The sequence below is a fragment of the Teleopsis dalmanni genome, chromosome 1, assembly GCF_002237135.1.
Source record: "Teleopsis dalmanni isolate 2A chromosome 1, ASM223713v2, whole genome shotgun sequence".
Classification (NCBI taxonomy): Eukaryota; Metazoa; Arthropoda; class Insecta; order Diptera; family Diopsidae; genus Teleopsis; species Teleopsis dalmanni.
In genome coordinates this window covers 141,157,836-141,174,601 of record NC_051846.1, presented here as the reverse complement: position 1 = coordinate 141,174,601, position 16,766 = coordinate 141,157,836, and the positions used below count along the sequence as shown (strand labels likewise).

At 32.9% G+C, this 16,766-nt stretch overlaps 2 protein-coding genes across 5 annotated transcripts in view; one reads left to right on the top strand and one right to left on the bottom strand.

The window, feature by feature from the left end:
* Positions 1-16,766, top strand: part of LOC119669051 (circumsporozoite protein-like) — a 173,141-nt gene that overhangs the window by 134,726 nt on the left and 21,649 nt on the right. The window lies entirely within an intron of this gene.
* On the bottom strand, positions 13,100-15,184 carry LOC119669049 (uncharacterized PE-PGRS family protein PE_PGRS46-like). Its single transcript, XM_038078778.1, has 3 exons — positions 15,074-15,184; positions 14,264-15,001; positions 13,100-14,198 (listed from the first exon to the last, which is right to left on the bottom strand). The coding sequence occupies exons 1-3, from the start codon at positions 15,141-15,143 to the stop codon at positions 13,102-13,104; spliced, it is 1,905 nt and encodes a 634-aa protein (XP_037934706.1). The 5' UTR covers positions 15,144-15,184; the 3' UTR covers positions 13,100-13,101.

The following is a 16,766-nucleotide window of genomic DNA, read 5'->3' as shown; positions in this document are numbered from 1 at the left end:
GTTTACATTCCACCTACACGATAGGATAGTCGTTTGAAAAATTATCAGAGTCTGCTACTGAGAAGTACAATACGTGTGCAAAATTTTACTCGAACAGTTCATAAACTTAACGACTAGTATATGATGTAAGAGACTGACGGATAAGGACAAGACTAAATGAGTTTAGCTCGTTGAGCTAATCAAGAATATATATACTTTATGTGATCTACGTTTCCTTAATGCGTCACAAAAATCTTAAGAAGACTATTATATCATTTTGACACTTGCCTATACCATGGCCTATACGTAATAGGCTATAAAAAAATTAACTATATTTTGGGCATAAATGTAATGAAATGTCACTTCAACAGAATGATACTTTATATATCGGTGACTATTTTCACACTCTTGATTTTTTGTACTAAAACTTAAAAAGTGACTAACAATCATGAATTAGAATTTCGATTACTAAGTATTCCTGCCTCAGAATATTCAAGAAAATTGATTATTACTAGGTTAGACAGAAAAATTAGATTATTATCAGATTAGACAGAAAAACTAAATTATGAGTATGTTACGCGGAACGCAATGCAGACTTCATTCCTTTAACTCAATGCAAATTGAATAGCTTCGATCAGTTAGATTAAAACGGATAGACATATCAAGAAGAAAATGTTACTGTTAAGAAAAAAATGGTGGATAATGGAGCTTTGAAAAAGTTGGAAGGGAATTTGGGAGAGGATGTCTAAAGTGAAAATGCTTATCTATTCTAACAAGTATACTGGAAACACGAAACAGTTTTTAACAAATCGTTAAAATTCTAATTTCTCAAATTTAATCTGTTAAATCTGGCCACTTAGACGTTTTGAAAGATAGCGTATTGCAGAGCTCAGTGGTTTCAAATTAACCTTAAATCAAATATTTACTTGACATAAATACTTGATTAGATTTATGAATCTATTTTATTGACTTAGATTCATGGAGAGTATCTTTTAAGTTCACCTGGGTATATTAAGGCAATTAACAAGTGTAACAATATCTCTTGATCTAAGATTCAAGATCCATAATTTTAATAATAGTAGAGTGGAGATATTTGACTTATTTTCTGGCAACAGGTGGACAGAACCTGCCGGTGTTGGCCTTTTAAATCCATCTGTGGAATGGGATGTTAAATTCCAAATGTTGAGATGTTAACTGCTACAGTTAACAGGAGTTCATTTGCGGAACTAACGATGGATCTGAGTTCAGTTTTAATTACACCGAGAAATTGATCACATTTTTTGCTGAATCAAATGAGATGTCTAAATTGCTTACTGTTCTGAACCTAGACCTAGTCGGCTTATGTTTTTTTCAACATTTTATATCGCGTTAGATGATCATATGCCCGTTTCAAGATAAATTGGTTTCACAACTAGTTCAATAAAAATTATAATGGATTGCATTGAAACGGGATTTAATCATGTTTTACATTTCTGTTCATCAACTAGCTTCATTTGGAATATCTTTTTAGTAATATATGTAGTATTTTTCAAGTATACAAATAGTATATAAGTAAATAGTAATAGTATATAAGTATTTTCCCACTTTATGTATAGATATTTATAAATATACTTTGTAGTGGTCATAAAACCATACTTGATTTGTTCGGTTTCAGACAAAACAAACTGTTAGCAAAATAACATTAGCAAAATAAGTTTAGAGTTTCAGATATACCTTAATATTTTCAGCAATTTAAGGAGTTTTTCATCATGATGAACTGCAAAAAATTGAGATATCATGCAATAATTTGCAGATTTGCTTCTACTTATGTTACTTCGTTTCGGTTGCAAACGTTCTATCGTATTATATTCACATCTCTCCGGTAGAGTCCAGTATTTGTTTATTTATTTTAATTTATATATGTATATATATATTTATAAATATACAAATTTATATATCTTTATATATATAATTCTTCTGTTCTTCTGTACGTTTGTTGACAGTGAACTCCTCCTAAACGGCTAAACCGATTTTGATGAAATTTTTTGTGTATGTTCAAGTGGATTCGAGGATGGTTTAGATTCACAATTTGGTCTACTGGATAATGATTTTTTAATTATTATACAGTTTTTTGGTACCCATGTACATTTATATTAGACATTTAAAGTTTATTCATACTTACTTTGATTTGTTTAAAAAATTTAAAGTCTCTAAAATAAATCGTTTAACGATCATGTTGAACTTTTGAATTCGCTGGATTTACCAGGAATGCCACCACATAACTTAAGATTAAAAATTGGCTCACCTATAATTATGCTGCGGAATTTAAGTGCACCTAAGCTATGCAACAGCATGAGATTAGTTATAAAAAAATATGGGCAATGTACTTGAAGCTACAATTTTGAATGGAATATTTGAAGGTGAAGCTGTTCTCCTGCCACGAATCCCAATGATCCCTTTAGACTTCATCCTTCACCCATTCCATTTAGACGTCTGCAATTTCCAATTCGCTTGGCATTTGCCACAACTATTAATAAGTCACAAGGTCAAACAATGTCGATTTGTGAGATAGATCTAGAAAATCAGGTCTTTTCACATGACCAATTATATGTGGCGTGTTTTCGCGTTGGAAAACCGTCAAGTTTATTCATTTATACTCCTTAAGAATTAACTAAAAATATTGTTCATCAACTCGCATTAAGATGAAATTAAACAAACATTATTGATTATTACTTATTATTATTGTTTTTAAAAAAATTGATGTTATTTCAGAATAAAGAATAACAAAATTATTACATTATTTGTCTCTAATTTCTTACTTTGTTTAATATCCTAATCGCTTAGTATATCATGCAGGGCAACATCTGTCGGGTTCGCTAGTATATTTATATATATAAACATATGCAAAAAAAACAAATCGCATTAAAATTTGTTCCCATTTCAGCAGGAAATTCTTTCATTTTTTTCAATCCAATGGCTCTCAATCAACTAATAAAATTAGTCCAAAAACGTGATACTTTCGCACAGGGGCAAACATATGTCTACAATTTTTTATTCCGAAAAGTAAAGCCGAAAAGTAAAATAATACAATGTTGAATAGTTTTTGATAAAGTCGCAAAAGTCGACTTTTTATTTTAAGTTATGATAGTGAGAGGATTATTATATTATTGCTCTATGATGATTTAGAAGCGTTCACCTACTTCTTCCCTGGAATGAAATGCGCTGGGTTTATTGTAATTTAAAATACTCGTATACATTGCAAAAAACTCGGAGTTGCATTTACAGTAATAACTGAGGCTTTATTATAGCAGATTAGTCACCAACTATAAGAATATGATTTTATTATTGTTAAAAATAAGAGTTCTTAAGCTAGAGAATTAGCTTAAGAACTCTTCAATTTAAACCTTGCCAATGTTGTACAAATATATTTTTTAATGAGGACTTGATTAATGTATATCAACTTAATCTTTTTCTCATTAAAAGTACAGGAGAGTTACAGATCGAAATAAGGAATAAGGTACTTTAGAGCGATGTACTTGTTAATGAGATTACAATCATTCATGCCCAAGTAATTTCATACATTTATAATTTTTAAACAATATGGTATTTGATATTGGAATATTCACATAATACTTTTTTAAATAAGATATATATTCCTTAAAGATCTGAAACTCTTTTTGCCCAAAGTAAGAACCAGTTTTAGGGCTAACTTTAAACCTTGAGTAAATGAATATAATTCTATTTCTTCTGTAAGAAGGAGTCTACATCTTAAAATATCTTTATTCTTTAATGTCAGCATTTTTTCAATCATTCCATACATCCCAGCGAATTACAAGCAGAGACTAAATATTTACCAATTCCAATAAAATAATATATTTATATATAAAATATTTACCAATTCTGACGATAAAAGATCTGTTTAAATTTTAAAGTTAGGCCTACTGATTTTGCAAAAATTTTTAAACCCTGATGGCTTGATTAGAATATTCAGAAAATCTTATTTCCATTACGTTTGTTTTTTGTTTTTGGTATTGGATCTTGAATGAATTTTGAAATTGAAGTAAGATAATTTTAGAAATATTGATTTTAGATTTGTTGTGACTTCTTTACAAAAGAAAAAATATTAAAAGTTTTTAAACTATTAAAATATTTATAGAAAATAACTGAAGAAAAAGGTGTTGAACAAAACCAATGGAGAATTATTTGCTATGGCTTTATTATACGACAATAGATAGAACTTCCGTTATAGAAGTTGTATAAGTGTAGTGTCACCTTAGAATAGTGAGAATATACTGAACGGTATAAATTATTTTTATATTCTGTAAACCTAGTATCATAGCGATGTTCTACCAATTAGCTTTTATAATTTGATAAAGTGTGTCAAAGTTTGTTTTAAATAATTTTTTTTTGCGTGAACTAAAAAAGGGTATAAATACTTAAGATTGTATGTTCTATTGTTTTATCGAGTAAAATCAACAGAGACAAGCCATGAAAAGTCTTCTCGTTTTAGGATTGCTTTCAGTTTGCATAGCAGTATGCACTGGTACAAACCGCTTAAAAATTGTTGAAGAATAACAACAACTAATATATGAAACTCATTTCAGCTTTTTCCATAGGTGGTAGCATAGGTGCAAGTGCCAGTGCGAATGCTAACGCTGGTGCTTATGGAGGTGGTGGTGGTGGTGCTTATGGTGGTGGTGGAGCTTATGGTGGTGGTGGTGGTGGTGGTGGGGTGCGTGGTGGTGGTGGTGGTGGTGGTTATGGAGGCGGTGGGGGTGGTGCTTATGGAGGTGCCGGTGCAAGTGCAAGTGCTAGTGCCGATGCTGGTGCTTATGGCGGTGGTGGTGGTGGTGGTGGTGGTGGAGGTGCTGGAGGTGGTTATGATGGTAGTGGAGGCGGCGGTGCTGGTGGCGGTGCTGGTGGCGGTGCTGGAGGTGGTTTCGGAGGTGGTTTCGGAGGTGGCGCTGGTGGAGGTGGTAGTGGTGGTGCTGGAGGTGGAGGTGGTTACGACGGTGGCGCTGGTGGAGGTGGTAGTGGCGGTGCTGGTGGTGGTGCTGGTGGTGGTGCTGGAGGTGGTTTTGGAGGTGGTTTCGGAGGTGGAGCTGGTGGAGGTATGTGTATAGTCCTATAAGTTTCAATGAATCCGCTAGTAGGTTTTGTGGAAGTTCTGCTACTAATGTAATTTTTAATTCAGGTATGTACGGAGGCGGAAGTGCTAGTGCTAGTGCTAATGCAAATGCTAACGCTGGTGGTGGTGGTGGTGGTTACGGAGGTGCTTCTGCAAGTGCTGATGCTTCTGCATATGCTGGACGTTAACATTAAATTACTTTCAGCAGGCTTGAATATAACTAATTTAATTTTACATAAATAATTTTTGCTTATTAAAACTTCATGCTATGCTTTACTATTCAAAATATATTGATTGGATGTACACTGCACAGTTTACCAAATTTAAATAACACATTTCAGATCTATAGACATTTTTATGAATAAATAACTTTAAGAACATCAATAGTTGCTTGTTAAAAGGTTTCAGCAAATGTCGTATTTTCAAAAAAAATTCTTAAAAAAAAATATATGCCTTTTCAAAAGGTGTTGATCGCAAATAGTTGAAGTGCATAATTTGCTTTACTTGGTAGATAATTTAAAAATATTATTGATAAAGAGTGTACTGGAAGTCTAATTTTCACAACTGTTTTTGATAATTTGAAGTCGTGGCTTACAAATGATCTACATAACGTTAGCTTCTATGGTTGAATATATGTTCACATATCCTTATAGATTTGTGATTTCAAATACCATCTAAGCGGAATCAAATGCTTTATAACATCCGAAACTCTCAAGTTCCGTGCGGTCGCAGTAAAGAGGGCAAATTGGAACCTGCACTGAAGTGCCATTGCTGATTAGATGAATCAGCTTCGAATCCAGAAGCAAAACGCATGAGTTTTGATAACTCCACTCAAATTAAATCTTCCAGCGAAATTCTGAAAGGTTTTTTCAGATTTGCAGGCAAAGGTCACACTTGTTGTGATGGTAGATTGTTCAGGGCTAAGCGAAACTATTCGCTTATGTTATCTTGATCTGTATAGTATTGCCATTTGAACAACAAACCGGTCAGTTTCATCATCGGCAACGTATATCTGGTTCTTTAGCGCTGTCTGGTGGCGTCTTAAATTATGATTTATCATCTATCAACATAGGGGTGTATAAAAAGAATAACAAACCATCCTCATCTAAAGTATGGCGTTCTATGATTGTACCACAAATTGCTTTTGATATCTATATGGAAGTGGGCGATAATAAGCCCATGATCATGATGCATTGTCATCTGGGATTCTGATCTAGTCTACAAACCCATCGTTTGGAAACTTGACATAAAGCAACTAATATGCTACAATACTTGCGATCATCATGAGATATGTGGCAGCTCAAAATAAACGAAATATCAAACATAAATAATAATCTATTTATATAATAATCTGCATGGTACTCAACAGAGTGCAGTGTAGGACTAAACTCTGTATTAAGACTATAATGAGTATCATATAAATTGCTTTGAATCTAAGTGCAGTTTTCTCCGAAAGATGGAATAAATCTAATTATTATAGGCACTATTCATTGTATTGTTTTCCAGGTGGTGGTACCAGCTGTTAGGAAAGCCATAGCTTGTTTGGAAGCGAATAATTTTTATATGAATGTATACATACTATTAAACAGTCAAGCTGCTTTAAAGTTCTTGACCTCTCGCTGAAAGACCTTCCTCTAAAAGATATTTTAAGCAAGTTTAAAGTGGGTTTAAGAGAAAACCATTTTGAACAAGAAATTCCCCATTAAAATGAAAAAAAAATATTTGCTATTAAAAAATCAATACCTAACTAAAATCTAATTTTATATTACAAATCACTTTAAACAGAAAATCAACTTTTTAAAAACTAAACTTAAAAAAATATGAAAACTAAAAACACTAAAGAGATTAAGGAACTGTGAACTAGAAAGAAACATTAGAAATTTAATTTCTTTTAAAAACTTTTAGAAATAGATATAATATTAAGTTTCAGTAGCTGCCGATACACGTTTGCACTAGCAACAACGTAGCCGATGATATCAGAAATTTTTACTACACACTACTATTAGAAATTAACAATCTGTATGCATTCTGATTGATTGAACTATACTCCATGGCGGTGTATATTGATGTTGCTTAACATTTTGACAGCGTATGACTCATATTTTGCATTAAGAAAAAATGAAATCGGAAATGTCACAAAGTGGTCTACTCGATCTTATTCTGCTCAATACTACCGATATCCTTACTTGCTTCCGACGCAAATTGTGATGGAGCAGAACAAAGCCTGCAACTGCTAGTTTATTCTGTGTATGACTAGTTCAACCTTTGCGACATAGCAAAAAATATTATGAAAACTGTACAAATCGCATACAGAAATAGATTATTGACCGACAACCGATAAAAAGCATTATCACAGAAATTGCGATCAACACAAAGCGAAATGTCTCGGTAATACAGTAGACTAAAAACTGATATCGGAGAAAGCATTATTGCGATAAATCGAATATAGATTTCATCCAAAATATATGGTGTCCATTGAAAATAAACTACTCAACTATTATTCTAATTACGTCATTACTCTAATATGGAATTGAAAAATAGAAATTTGGCGAACAGCAAATTTATTTATCCAACAAAGTTAATTAATACATAAGAAATACAGAAATATGTTGAACAGCATAATGTCATTATTATAATATATTAACTCATTTAAATCCAGAAAGGATACAGTTACCAATAAAAGAAGCGTCGCAACATAAGCGGCTGAAGAGGTCACTACCTGTTGATCTTATCAACATAACTTGAAAAGCAATGAAAATGAGATCAGATGTAATATCTAACCTGGTTTTATTTAATTATTATAAAGTTGATAAAACTAATAAAAAATTGTACATAAAAAACTTATTTAAATTTTGATTGAACTATTCTTTTAAAAACAATTAATGTTAATAGATATTTGTAATTAAGAGTAGATAATAAAAATAAGAGCCAACAAAATAAAGAAATGTATGTACCTATATAATGTTCAGTGTATAATATAAAATTAATATACCTATATTTGGTGGAAGGAGTTTTTATCATTTTACTCTAGTTTAAATCTGTCATAATTAGTTTATTGGAATATAGTTTCAGAGACATCAAAGTTAAAGTAAATCTTATACTTTTACTTTTAATCAGCTAGAAAATATGACGTGAGACCAAGTCAGTGAGACCAAGTTGGACGTTGTATTAGTAATTCTTTTTATTTTTTCCCAAAGAGAACATATTTTTTTTTTTTATTTTTTAACATAATAACATATTGGGAGTGGGAATAGAAATACACCGGGTACAGGCTCCCAACACAGCGGAGTACTCCGACAATGGTTGATTGTCTGTTCCCAACTGAACAGAAGATATTCCGCCTTCAAAATGAAACCCAGAATGTGGGCCGTTGAGGATCTCCTAATGTCAGAAGGGCAAAGTAGTTCTCGATCCAGTGACCTCCTCCTGGCTCCTGACTTCTCTCGGCTGACAACAATTTATAAATCAGAGACATAGTTATAGACCTACTTAATCCACATCGGCTCACAGATCTGAATGGCAGATCCTGATCTTGCAGAATCATTACCATTAATTCCTGTATGACCAGGCACCCAGCAAAGCATCACTTTGTTTTTGCTTGACAGGTGCTGCAGCATGAAATATCACACTAATAGAAGCTTTGAGGAAAACTTCTAGGAGGATAATGCTTTGATTGCTGCTTGACTATATGAACCATAACATATTACTAACAACTTATTCACAAAGTATCCATAAACTAACGACGGTTTTAGCAGAACCAGTGCTGTGGATGTGATAGATAGGGCACTTCCTACCTACTATTAATAATGCCTACTATAATAAGGCTACTCTGATCACTGACTGTTGTAAAATATATGAAATTTGCCAATATAGGTGCAGTTGCACTACTCAATATCATCTAATAAATCATTTAAACGAAAACGAAAATAAAATGATAAATATGCAATTGAATTTTTATTATAAAATAAATTCTCTCATATATTTGATAGCATAATTTGACCCAATATAGTTTGCACCAGTAACTGGAGCACATTCACTAAGCCCAATATCATGAATGTTCGCATTGTGGTTACTTTCAAAATAATTATCCGCGTCTTGGTTTTCGTGATAATCTTATCGGAATGCGGAATATAAACTTAAAAAGGTTTACACGACCAATGGCTTTTGAATTCTGCTTTTTAGCCCATACTGAAAGAAATAATGCTGTGATTCAGCTATATTAATAATAATTTTTATTCTTACCGTTGCATGATGCAATGCAAATGAGAAACCATGTTAATAGAAAAGAAAGCTTCATAATTTAAATTATCTCTCCCGAATTGAATAATGTATTTGCAGCAGAAAAGAATCAAATAATGTCGCAGTACAGTTGCAGTGATTTTTAAACATTTTTCGTATCTCTTACAATAGTCACGGTACAGCACATTAATTATTCAATATTTTCCGCAATACTGACTGTAAAATACATACATATTATTATTATATATATATATGTATATAATGACTTCTATTAGTGTAGAGTGTATATACCAAGACTGGTTATTATTATTTATTATTTAAAGTGTAGACGTGAAAATTGCCCAACAGCCGGTACTGCGGCCAGAAGAGTCCTATTTACCAAATCAAGTCTGGTTAAGACTTGTACATACCTTAAAGTTCCACTAATTTCTGAGGTGTACCTTCCTTATACCTTATATCTATTTGCTAATGCGTTCATAAAAAATTGAGGTTTATTGTGAGTACAAAAACTAAAGGTCACTACTTTCACTTAAATTAAAGAGAAAAAGAATTGATTTAATAGTTTTAATTAATTTTTATATTAAATTTGGAAAGAATGAAGTAAAGTTGCTGCCATTTATATCAATCAATTGTTGACTTTCTACTTCTTTAAAAGTAGAAAGAAAGCAGATAAGTCAATAGAATGAGTATCGTACTCATTCGCGATGCTTTACCTCTAAGTTTAAATATTCCTAAAGTAATTTTAAAAAATAATCCAACAAGTTTTTCATTCTAATTTAATTGAACGTTCAGTAAAAACTGTTATTGTAGTTTGACATAGATGATCTGGAACAGGGCAATAAAGATGCGATCGCTGGCGAAACGATTGAATGGGCCGCAGAAAAAAATAGATACGTTCATAAGTGTTTTCGACTAAAATAAAAATATGGTTATAGTTTTAAATTTAGTTTCATTAATTTAACAATTTAAATTCATATATTTCAACTACCATAAAAATAAAATAATGTAGTTTTACCTTTACACCAGAAGGAAATTTGCGGGTCGTGCTTCGTACAGCCCAAGTCTGAAAGATAACTAAAAAGCGTTGGTAATTTCTTAAATCCATTTTTATTTCTGTATTTATCACGTATCATTATAACAGAATTCAGTAGCATTTTCTTTAAATTCATAGTTCTGGAGGAAAACTGATTAATATTTTACTGCAACAGTCGTTTCAAATGCATTTTCATTTTAGATTGTAAAATTTTTCAGTTCATTTCGAAGTAACGGTCTTAATAGTCACTTAAGTAGTCAATACTAATTAATGTTTTAGTAGGTTTTAGTTGGCAAACTGGTTTCTCAGTACATAAGCTAATAAAATACAATTTCTAGCAGTAACTTTTAGTGAATCCAGGCAGATACAGCCGCCAAATTGATCAAATATGGTGGCTTTTTGATTTTGTATCACTATTCATAAGATGTTCTTCTAGGTTTCTTGTCAAATCTGTTTTATTTAGGATTTCAAAAATGTTACTCCGGATCACAGAGAAGTGGTAATGAGTTAGCTTTACTGATTGGCTCGATTAACTCCACTAGTTTTATAAGTTCTTATTTCTCTATGTTAGCAAAACTCTTTCCTCCTGTATGTATAATGGGAAATATATCATTGTCGCAGAACCGTTACTGTAGTAGTATATAGATTACAAATATTTTTAAGAGTTTGTTTAAAAAAAACAAAAAAAAAAAAAAAATAATTAATTGAACAGTCCTAAACAAGTACGTAGTGTAAGCATTGCTGATGTTTGACTACGTTTAATCTGTTAACAGATCTATATACATATCTTAAACTATTATGTATATAGGGAATTTTATAAATTAATCTTGATGCAGTTATACCATATTTTTCCAATGTGGGAACGAGGAATTTTATTATTATGTGTGATGGAATGTGGTTGTAATTCATTTCCACAACTTTCATTGTATATTGTGAAGGTTCTACCCGCTAGGTTTTGGTTATTCTAAGATATAACATTTATGAATTTGTCAGATATTTTTTTGTGTAATTTTTTTTTTTAGATTTTGAGAAATCATAGATGGAAACATTATAAAATAGGCCTAGAATTGTGATCTGATATTCTGCTTGTATTTTAAGATCAAAGTTCTGTACTATGATGTATTGATTGTATTGAACTTACTCAACTCTTACCCTTAGGTTGCATCCTTGTACGGAATGGGTTAAATGTTTATAACGTTTTCCTTGTTTGTATGATTTGCCACATAAGATATTCTGAATATTTTTTTGTTTGTATAAGCCGATTTACTATAGACGCCATGTACTTGTTAAGTTTGATCTTAAGTCGAAAATGATATAAAGTGCATCTGAATTGTGGATGTTATATTAATGTACAAATGAGCAGTAATAATGTGTACGGGTTTTTAATTTGATAAAGTATGTCAAAGTTTATTTTCATTTATTGTGTATTTTTTTTTGAAAAAATAAAATTATAAACAATCGTAATTGTAATTTACATTTGAAATTTTATGTTGTTGTAAAGTATTAATATATGAAAATATATTTCATACCAGGATTGTTTTTGATTTTTATTCCATTAAGTATTACAGAAAATGTTCAAATAAATACAAAATTACATTATCTAATTCCTCCATTCATATAGGTAGTATAGTATACGTATGACTGTCAATGTGTTACTGGTTTAATTGGAAAAGGTGATATTAATCAAGATTCTAGCTTAAGTATTGACAGAGCTACTCTTGGTGGTAATGGTGTTGCAAATTCAGGTACTGGCAATGTGTAGTAATGCTGACGTTAGTGGGTTTGTCAAATAGTGCCGGTGCCTACTTATGTTCTGACTTGGTGGTGGTTTGTTAGATAAACAGACATTATTATAAATACGCATTCAGATTTGTTCATTTCAAAACAGGAACAGGAAAAGCTTCACTGCTTTGAATGTGATTATGAAAGAAATCATTTATGTGATTAAAATGCATTTCGAAAGTAGTTGCATGTAAAATACTGTCATAATGGCTGAAATCTATTGCTCTATTGGTTATTTGTATTATTGTATTAAGAAGTTCATGTTTTCACTGGAATCTCTAAGCTTTCTATATATATGCTGGCTATATATAATTTGTTTCCACCGATTGTTATATTATTTGACCGAATTGTATTCTTTTTCACATTAAGTAGCCTTGTATTGAGGGGCTTAATAATATTAATAGATGGTAACTTGCAAAATTGAAATATGTCTCTGTCCATGGTGACTGCACAAACTCGTTACTACAAATTTTTAAAGAAAAATTTATCACGACTAATGGATGTGAACACAAAGCTTCCATCGAAAACATGACTGCGAAATGTAACTTAATGTCGATTGACAGCCTTGTATTGTGTTGTGTTTTCCCATCCAATCAACAAGAGTTGTGGTCTAATGTCATAAGCAAATGCACGACTTCCTTGGCACTGTTTTCCATGACATATGTTCTAGACATACCTTCATCGTACATGACCAATGTAAACACAATTAATTACATGTATTGGCATTGTTTCTAACATGATTGCAATATTAAATTGAAATTTTAAACGCATTCTATAGGTAGTAATTAAATGGCATTTAGTAACATTTATTCTATATTTAGCTTAAGTTAGATATATTTTTAATATTTGTACAGAAAAGATTTAAATTTCATACATGTAAGTAAACACTAAATAAAGTACTTATATTACAAAATTTCCTTAAACTAATGTTGGTTACTGTTATGTGTGCTGATAAATGATTTTAATATCCATTCTTTCTGTTCACTGAGGATGTGGCATAAGAACTGGCATAAGCGCTGCTATAACTGGAATGTGTATTATGAGTTTTATAACTGCTTTGGCCTCCCTGCCCATTAAAACCACCATGACCACCATAACCCCCTTGACCTCCATAGGAACCCGGACCAAATGACGGAGTTCCACTGCCACACTTTCCTGGTCCACAAGCTGATGTGCCTAATTGGTCAGGGGATTCTTGAAATGAACCAGGAATGATACCACCACCAATACCGCCTCCACCGGCACCGGCACTAGCACTTGCCCCAGCTCCTGCAAAAGCACTTGCAAAACTGCCTGCAGGTCCTCCAACACCACTGTGAGTTTTACAAACTCCATCTGTACAGTCTACTGATGTTACGAAATCATTTGATCCTGGTGATCCTGTATTAGACGTTGATCCAGGTGAACCACTTAAGCCGCCACCTAAGCTACCACCCAAGCCACCACCTAAGCCACCACCTAAGCCACCATTAAAGCCGCCACTTAAGCCACCACCTAAACCACCAACTTCACCTATACCTTCAACATTTCCAGTTAAACCTGGCCCGGTAAATCCAGAAGAAGCGGTTGGAATTTTATTATTCGGTAAACCATTTCCATCACCTGACGTTTCTTGAACGGTTATATCATAGCTACCAATTACGTTTCCAGGAATTAAAGTAGCATGAAAATCTGGGCTACCTCCAACATTTGGTTGACCTATATTAATTGCACCACTTGGTAAACCAGGACTATGGCCTACTACTAACCCTGTACTTCCATCAGCGCCGGAACCTGCAAACCCACTCGCGCCACCAAAAACAACAGGTCCACTACTGCCACCAGTGCCTATGGGAGTAGCTGGATTATTATTCAATATTAATCCACCGCCTTGCTGATTAGGGGTAGGACCTTTATGAACGTTAGGAGTTGCTGCACCTACATTATTTTCTGCTCCAAAGCCAATTGAGCCTGGACGAGAATGACCCAAAGGACCTTGTTGAGTTGCCGGTTCGTTCAGATTTAATGGTGGAACATACTGCGGCGAAACATTGCCACTGGGAAATATTGGTTTTCTTTCTGAAATGGCAATATTAATAGTTGAGAAATATTATAACAAATACTCATAAATTATTTATATATACCAGGTTGTTTGTTTTCAACTCCTCCAATAATTACAGTGCCACCACAACAATCTCTATCGGCACCACCAAAGCCACCACCTCCAGAGCCTGCATTAGCCCCAGCACTTGCAGCAGCATTTGCAAAAGCTGAAGTAGGTGATCCATTTGGTTTACCACCCAGTAGTGTGGAAAAAGTTACAGGACCTCTTCCCCCACCATTACCAGCATTAGATGAATGTAATCCAGTTCCGCCTACAGTAATACTTAGATCATTTGGATTGACACCGTTATGGCCTACAGTCACACCACTCGCATCACCTCTTCCTCTGCCTGCACCACCAAGCGCTGTTCTACCTAATGCATCTCTTACTTTTTCTACTCCACCCAGTATTCCACCAACAATTCCATGAATTACAGGCGTAACTCCATCACCAACTTGAATGTGTTTTTGTAGTGAAACTTTAAGCCCACTACCTCCTGCACCACCATCTGCAGCTTGTGTTAAAAATGGATTACCAGCATTGATACCTGGCGCGCTTGCTTGAGGTTTATTTTGTCCCCAACCTCCAACACCAAAGCCACCGCTTGGTCCAAAACCACCAAAATCTCCTACTCCGCCTTCGTCACCTCCCGAAGAAAAACCGCCTGCACCAGCCGAAGCACTTGCACTTGCCGTTGCACCGCTATACGCTCCACCACCATAGTTGCCACCATAGTTACCACCATAATTACCACCATATCCACTGCAAACAATGACGTCTAAAATATTAATTGATGTATAAATAAGAACTATTTATATACTGGAAAATAAATAACAAAAATTGTTCTAACCGAGTGAACACAAGACCAATAAAGCTGCCGTTAGCAATTGCTTGCTTGAGTAGAACCTTGCTTCCAACATGTTCGAATCGCAATTGTTTCCTCGTCTTAATAATAATTTCATTTTATACTTAACTTATACTTAACTTACAAAACTTCAAAGAGAATTTCCAATTTTTTACTTAAAAACGATTTGCACAGAGAATTCGCATTCTAATGTGGGAAATTCCAAGCTTTGCAAACATGTTCTTTGGAAAACCTATGCCGGATTGGAAGTGCAGCGCATTAACAAGCAGTCATAAGCGATGAGTGCTAGAAATGATTTCATGTAGACATTTTACTTCAAGAGTAACAACGTCATATATCTGAGGTCGACTGACTCTGGCGAATTTGTGCATTTTAATTTGATTAAAAATGGGGGAGAGATGTTGGGTGGGGAGGCAGTGCTTAGCTTACCAAGTGATTATACTAGTATTTTTAATTGATAATAATCTAGGAAGATGCATATAGAAATGTTGTTAATAAACAATTAGAAAAATATTTAATATTCTGCGCTTTGCAATAATTATATTCCGTTTCATGAAATATAAGCACTAAGCAAACACTGTTCACATTTTTATAATAATTATTAAAAATATTTATGGAAACCTATTTCTGCCTCAGCCAAACCAAAACTTCTATTGGTGATAACTGTTTAGAAAGGTTTTAGAACGCATACATGGAATAACAGCATCTCGTAAAACTTTAAATAGAAACATTGAATGAAATAATGAATAAATAAATTGTAAACTACGCATAGACTTCCATAATCCGGATTGTGTATTATATGTTCAGATTGTGTTCAGAGTAATAAATCACAATATGTGTATCTTTTTCGTCTATGGTGTTTGGTGTTTTCAATTGATAAACTTAGACTTGCTCTCGATCTGTGGAATTTTGTTACCCGATCACAGATATTTAGAGTAATCTAACATTTTTTTAGTAGTGTTAGTAGACATTTGAATTATTCATGAACATATGTATCGAGTCAAATCACACTTTATTTGTCAAGTTATATAAAACAGCTGTTAATTTTAGGAGAATTTTGCTACTTTGAAAAAATATTTAGAGTGTTATAAATTAATCTTAAGTGTTAAACATTTTACTAGCGATTTAGCAATCCAAAGTGAAATTAGCACTAAATTACCAATAGATTTCCCGGCAATAGTATATATAATAAAATCAGTTTGCAGACATACACACAAATAGAATATACTAATTTTATTGTTTGATTTATGCATTAATATTATCATATATATTATCATTATGGATTAATATTAATATTATCATATAGGTACACTTTAGTCTTAGCCGGATATCGAAATTTTTTTCAATTTCTTTTTTAAAGTAATTAAATAACACAATATACCTTTATGCAGTTTTATATGAATGCAATGATATGTGTGAAAGTATTACAGTAATTTAGCCAAAAGCTGTGAATTTTTTAAACCAATGTTATCGTTGAACCTTACGGGTTTTACGGCCTTAATGAATATTCAGTATCGATTTGTGGGCTCATAAATTAGAGCTACTAAAGATATTTAGAAATACTAAAGGGACTGAATAGGATATACTTTCATAGAATGAAATAGGTGTCCTGTTTGTCAGGCATGAGCTTAAACACGCAAGGCTCTATGAGTCCCACTATATCGCCAAAACTTAGAGG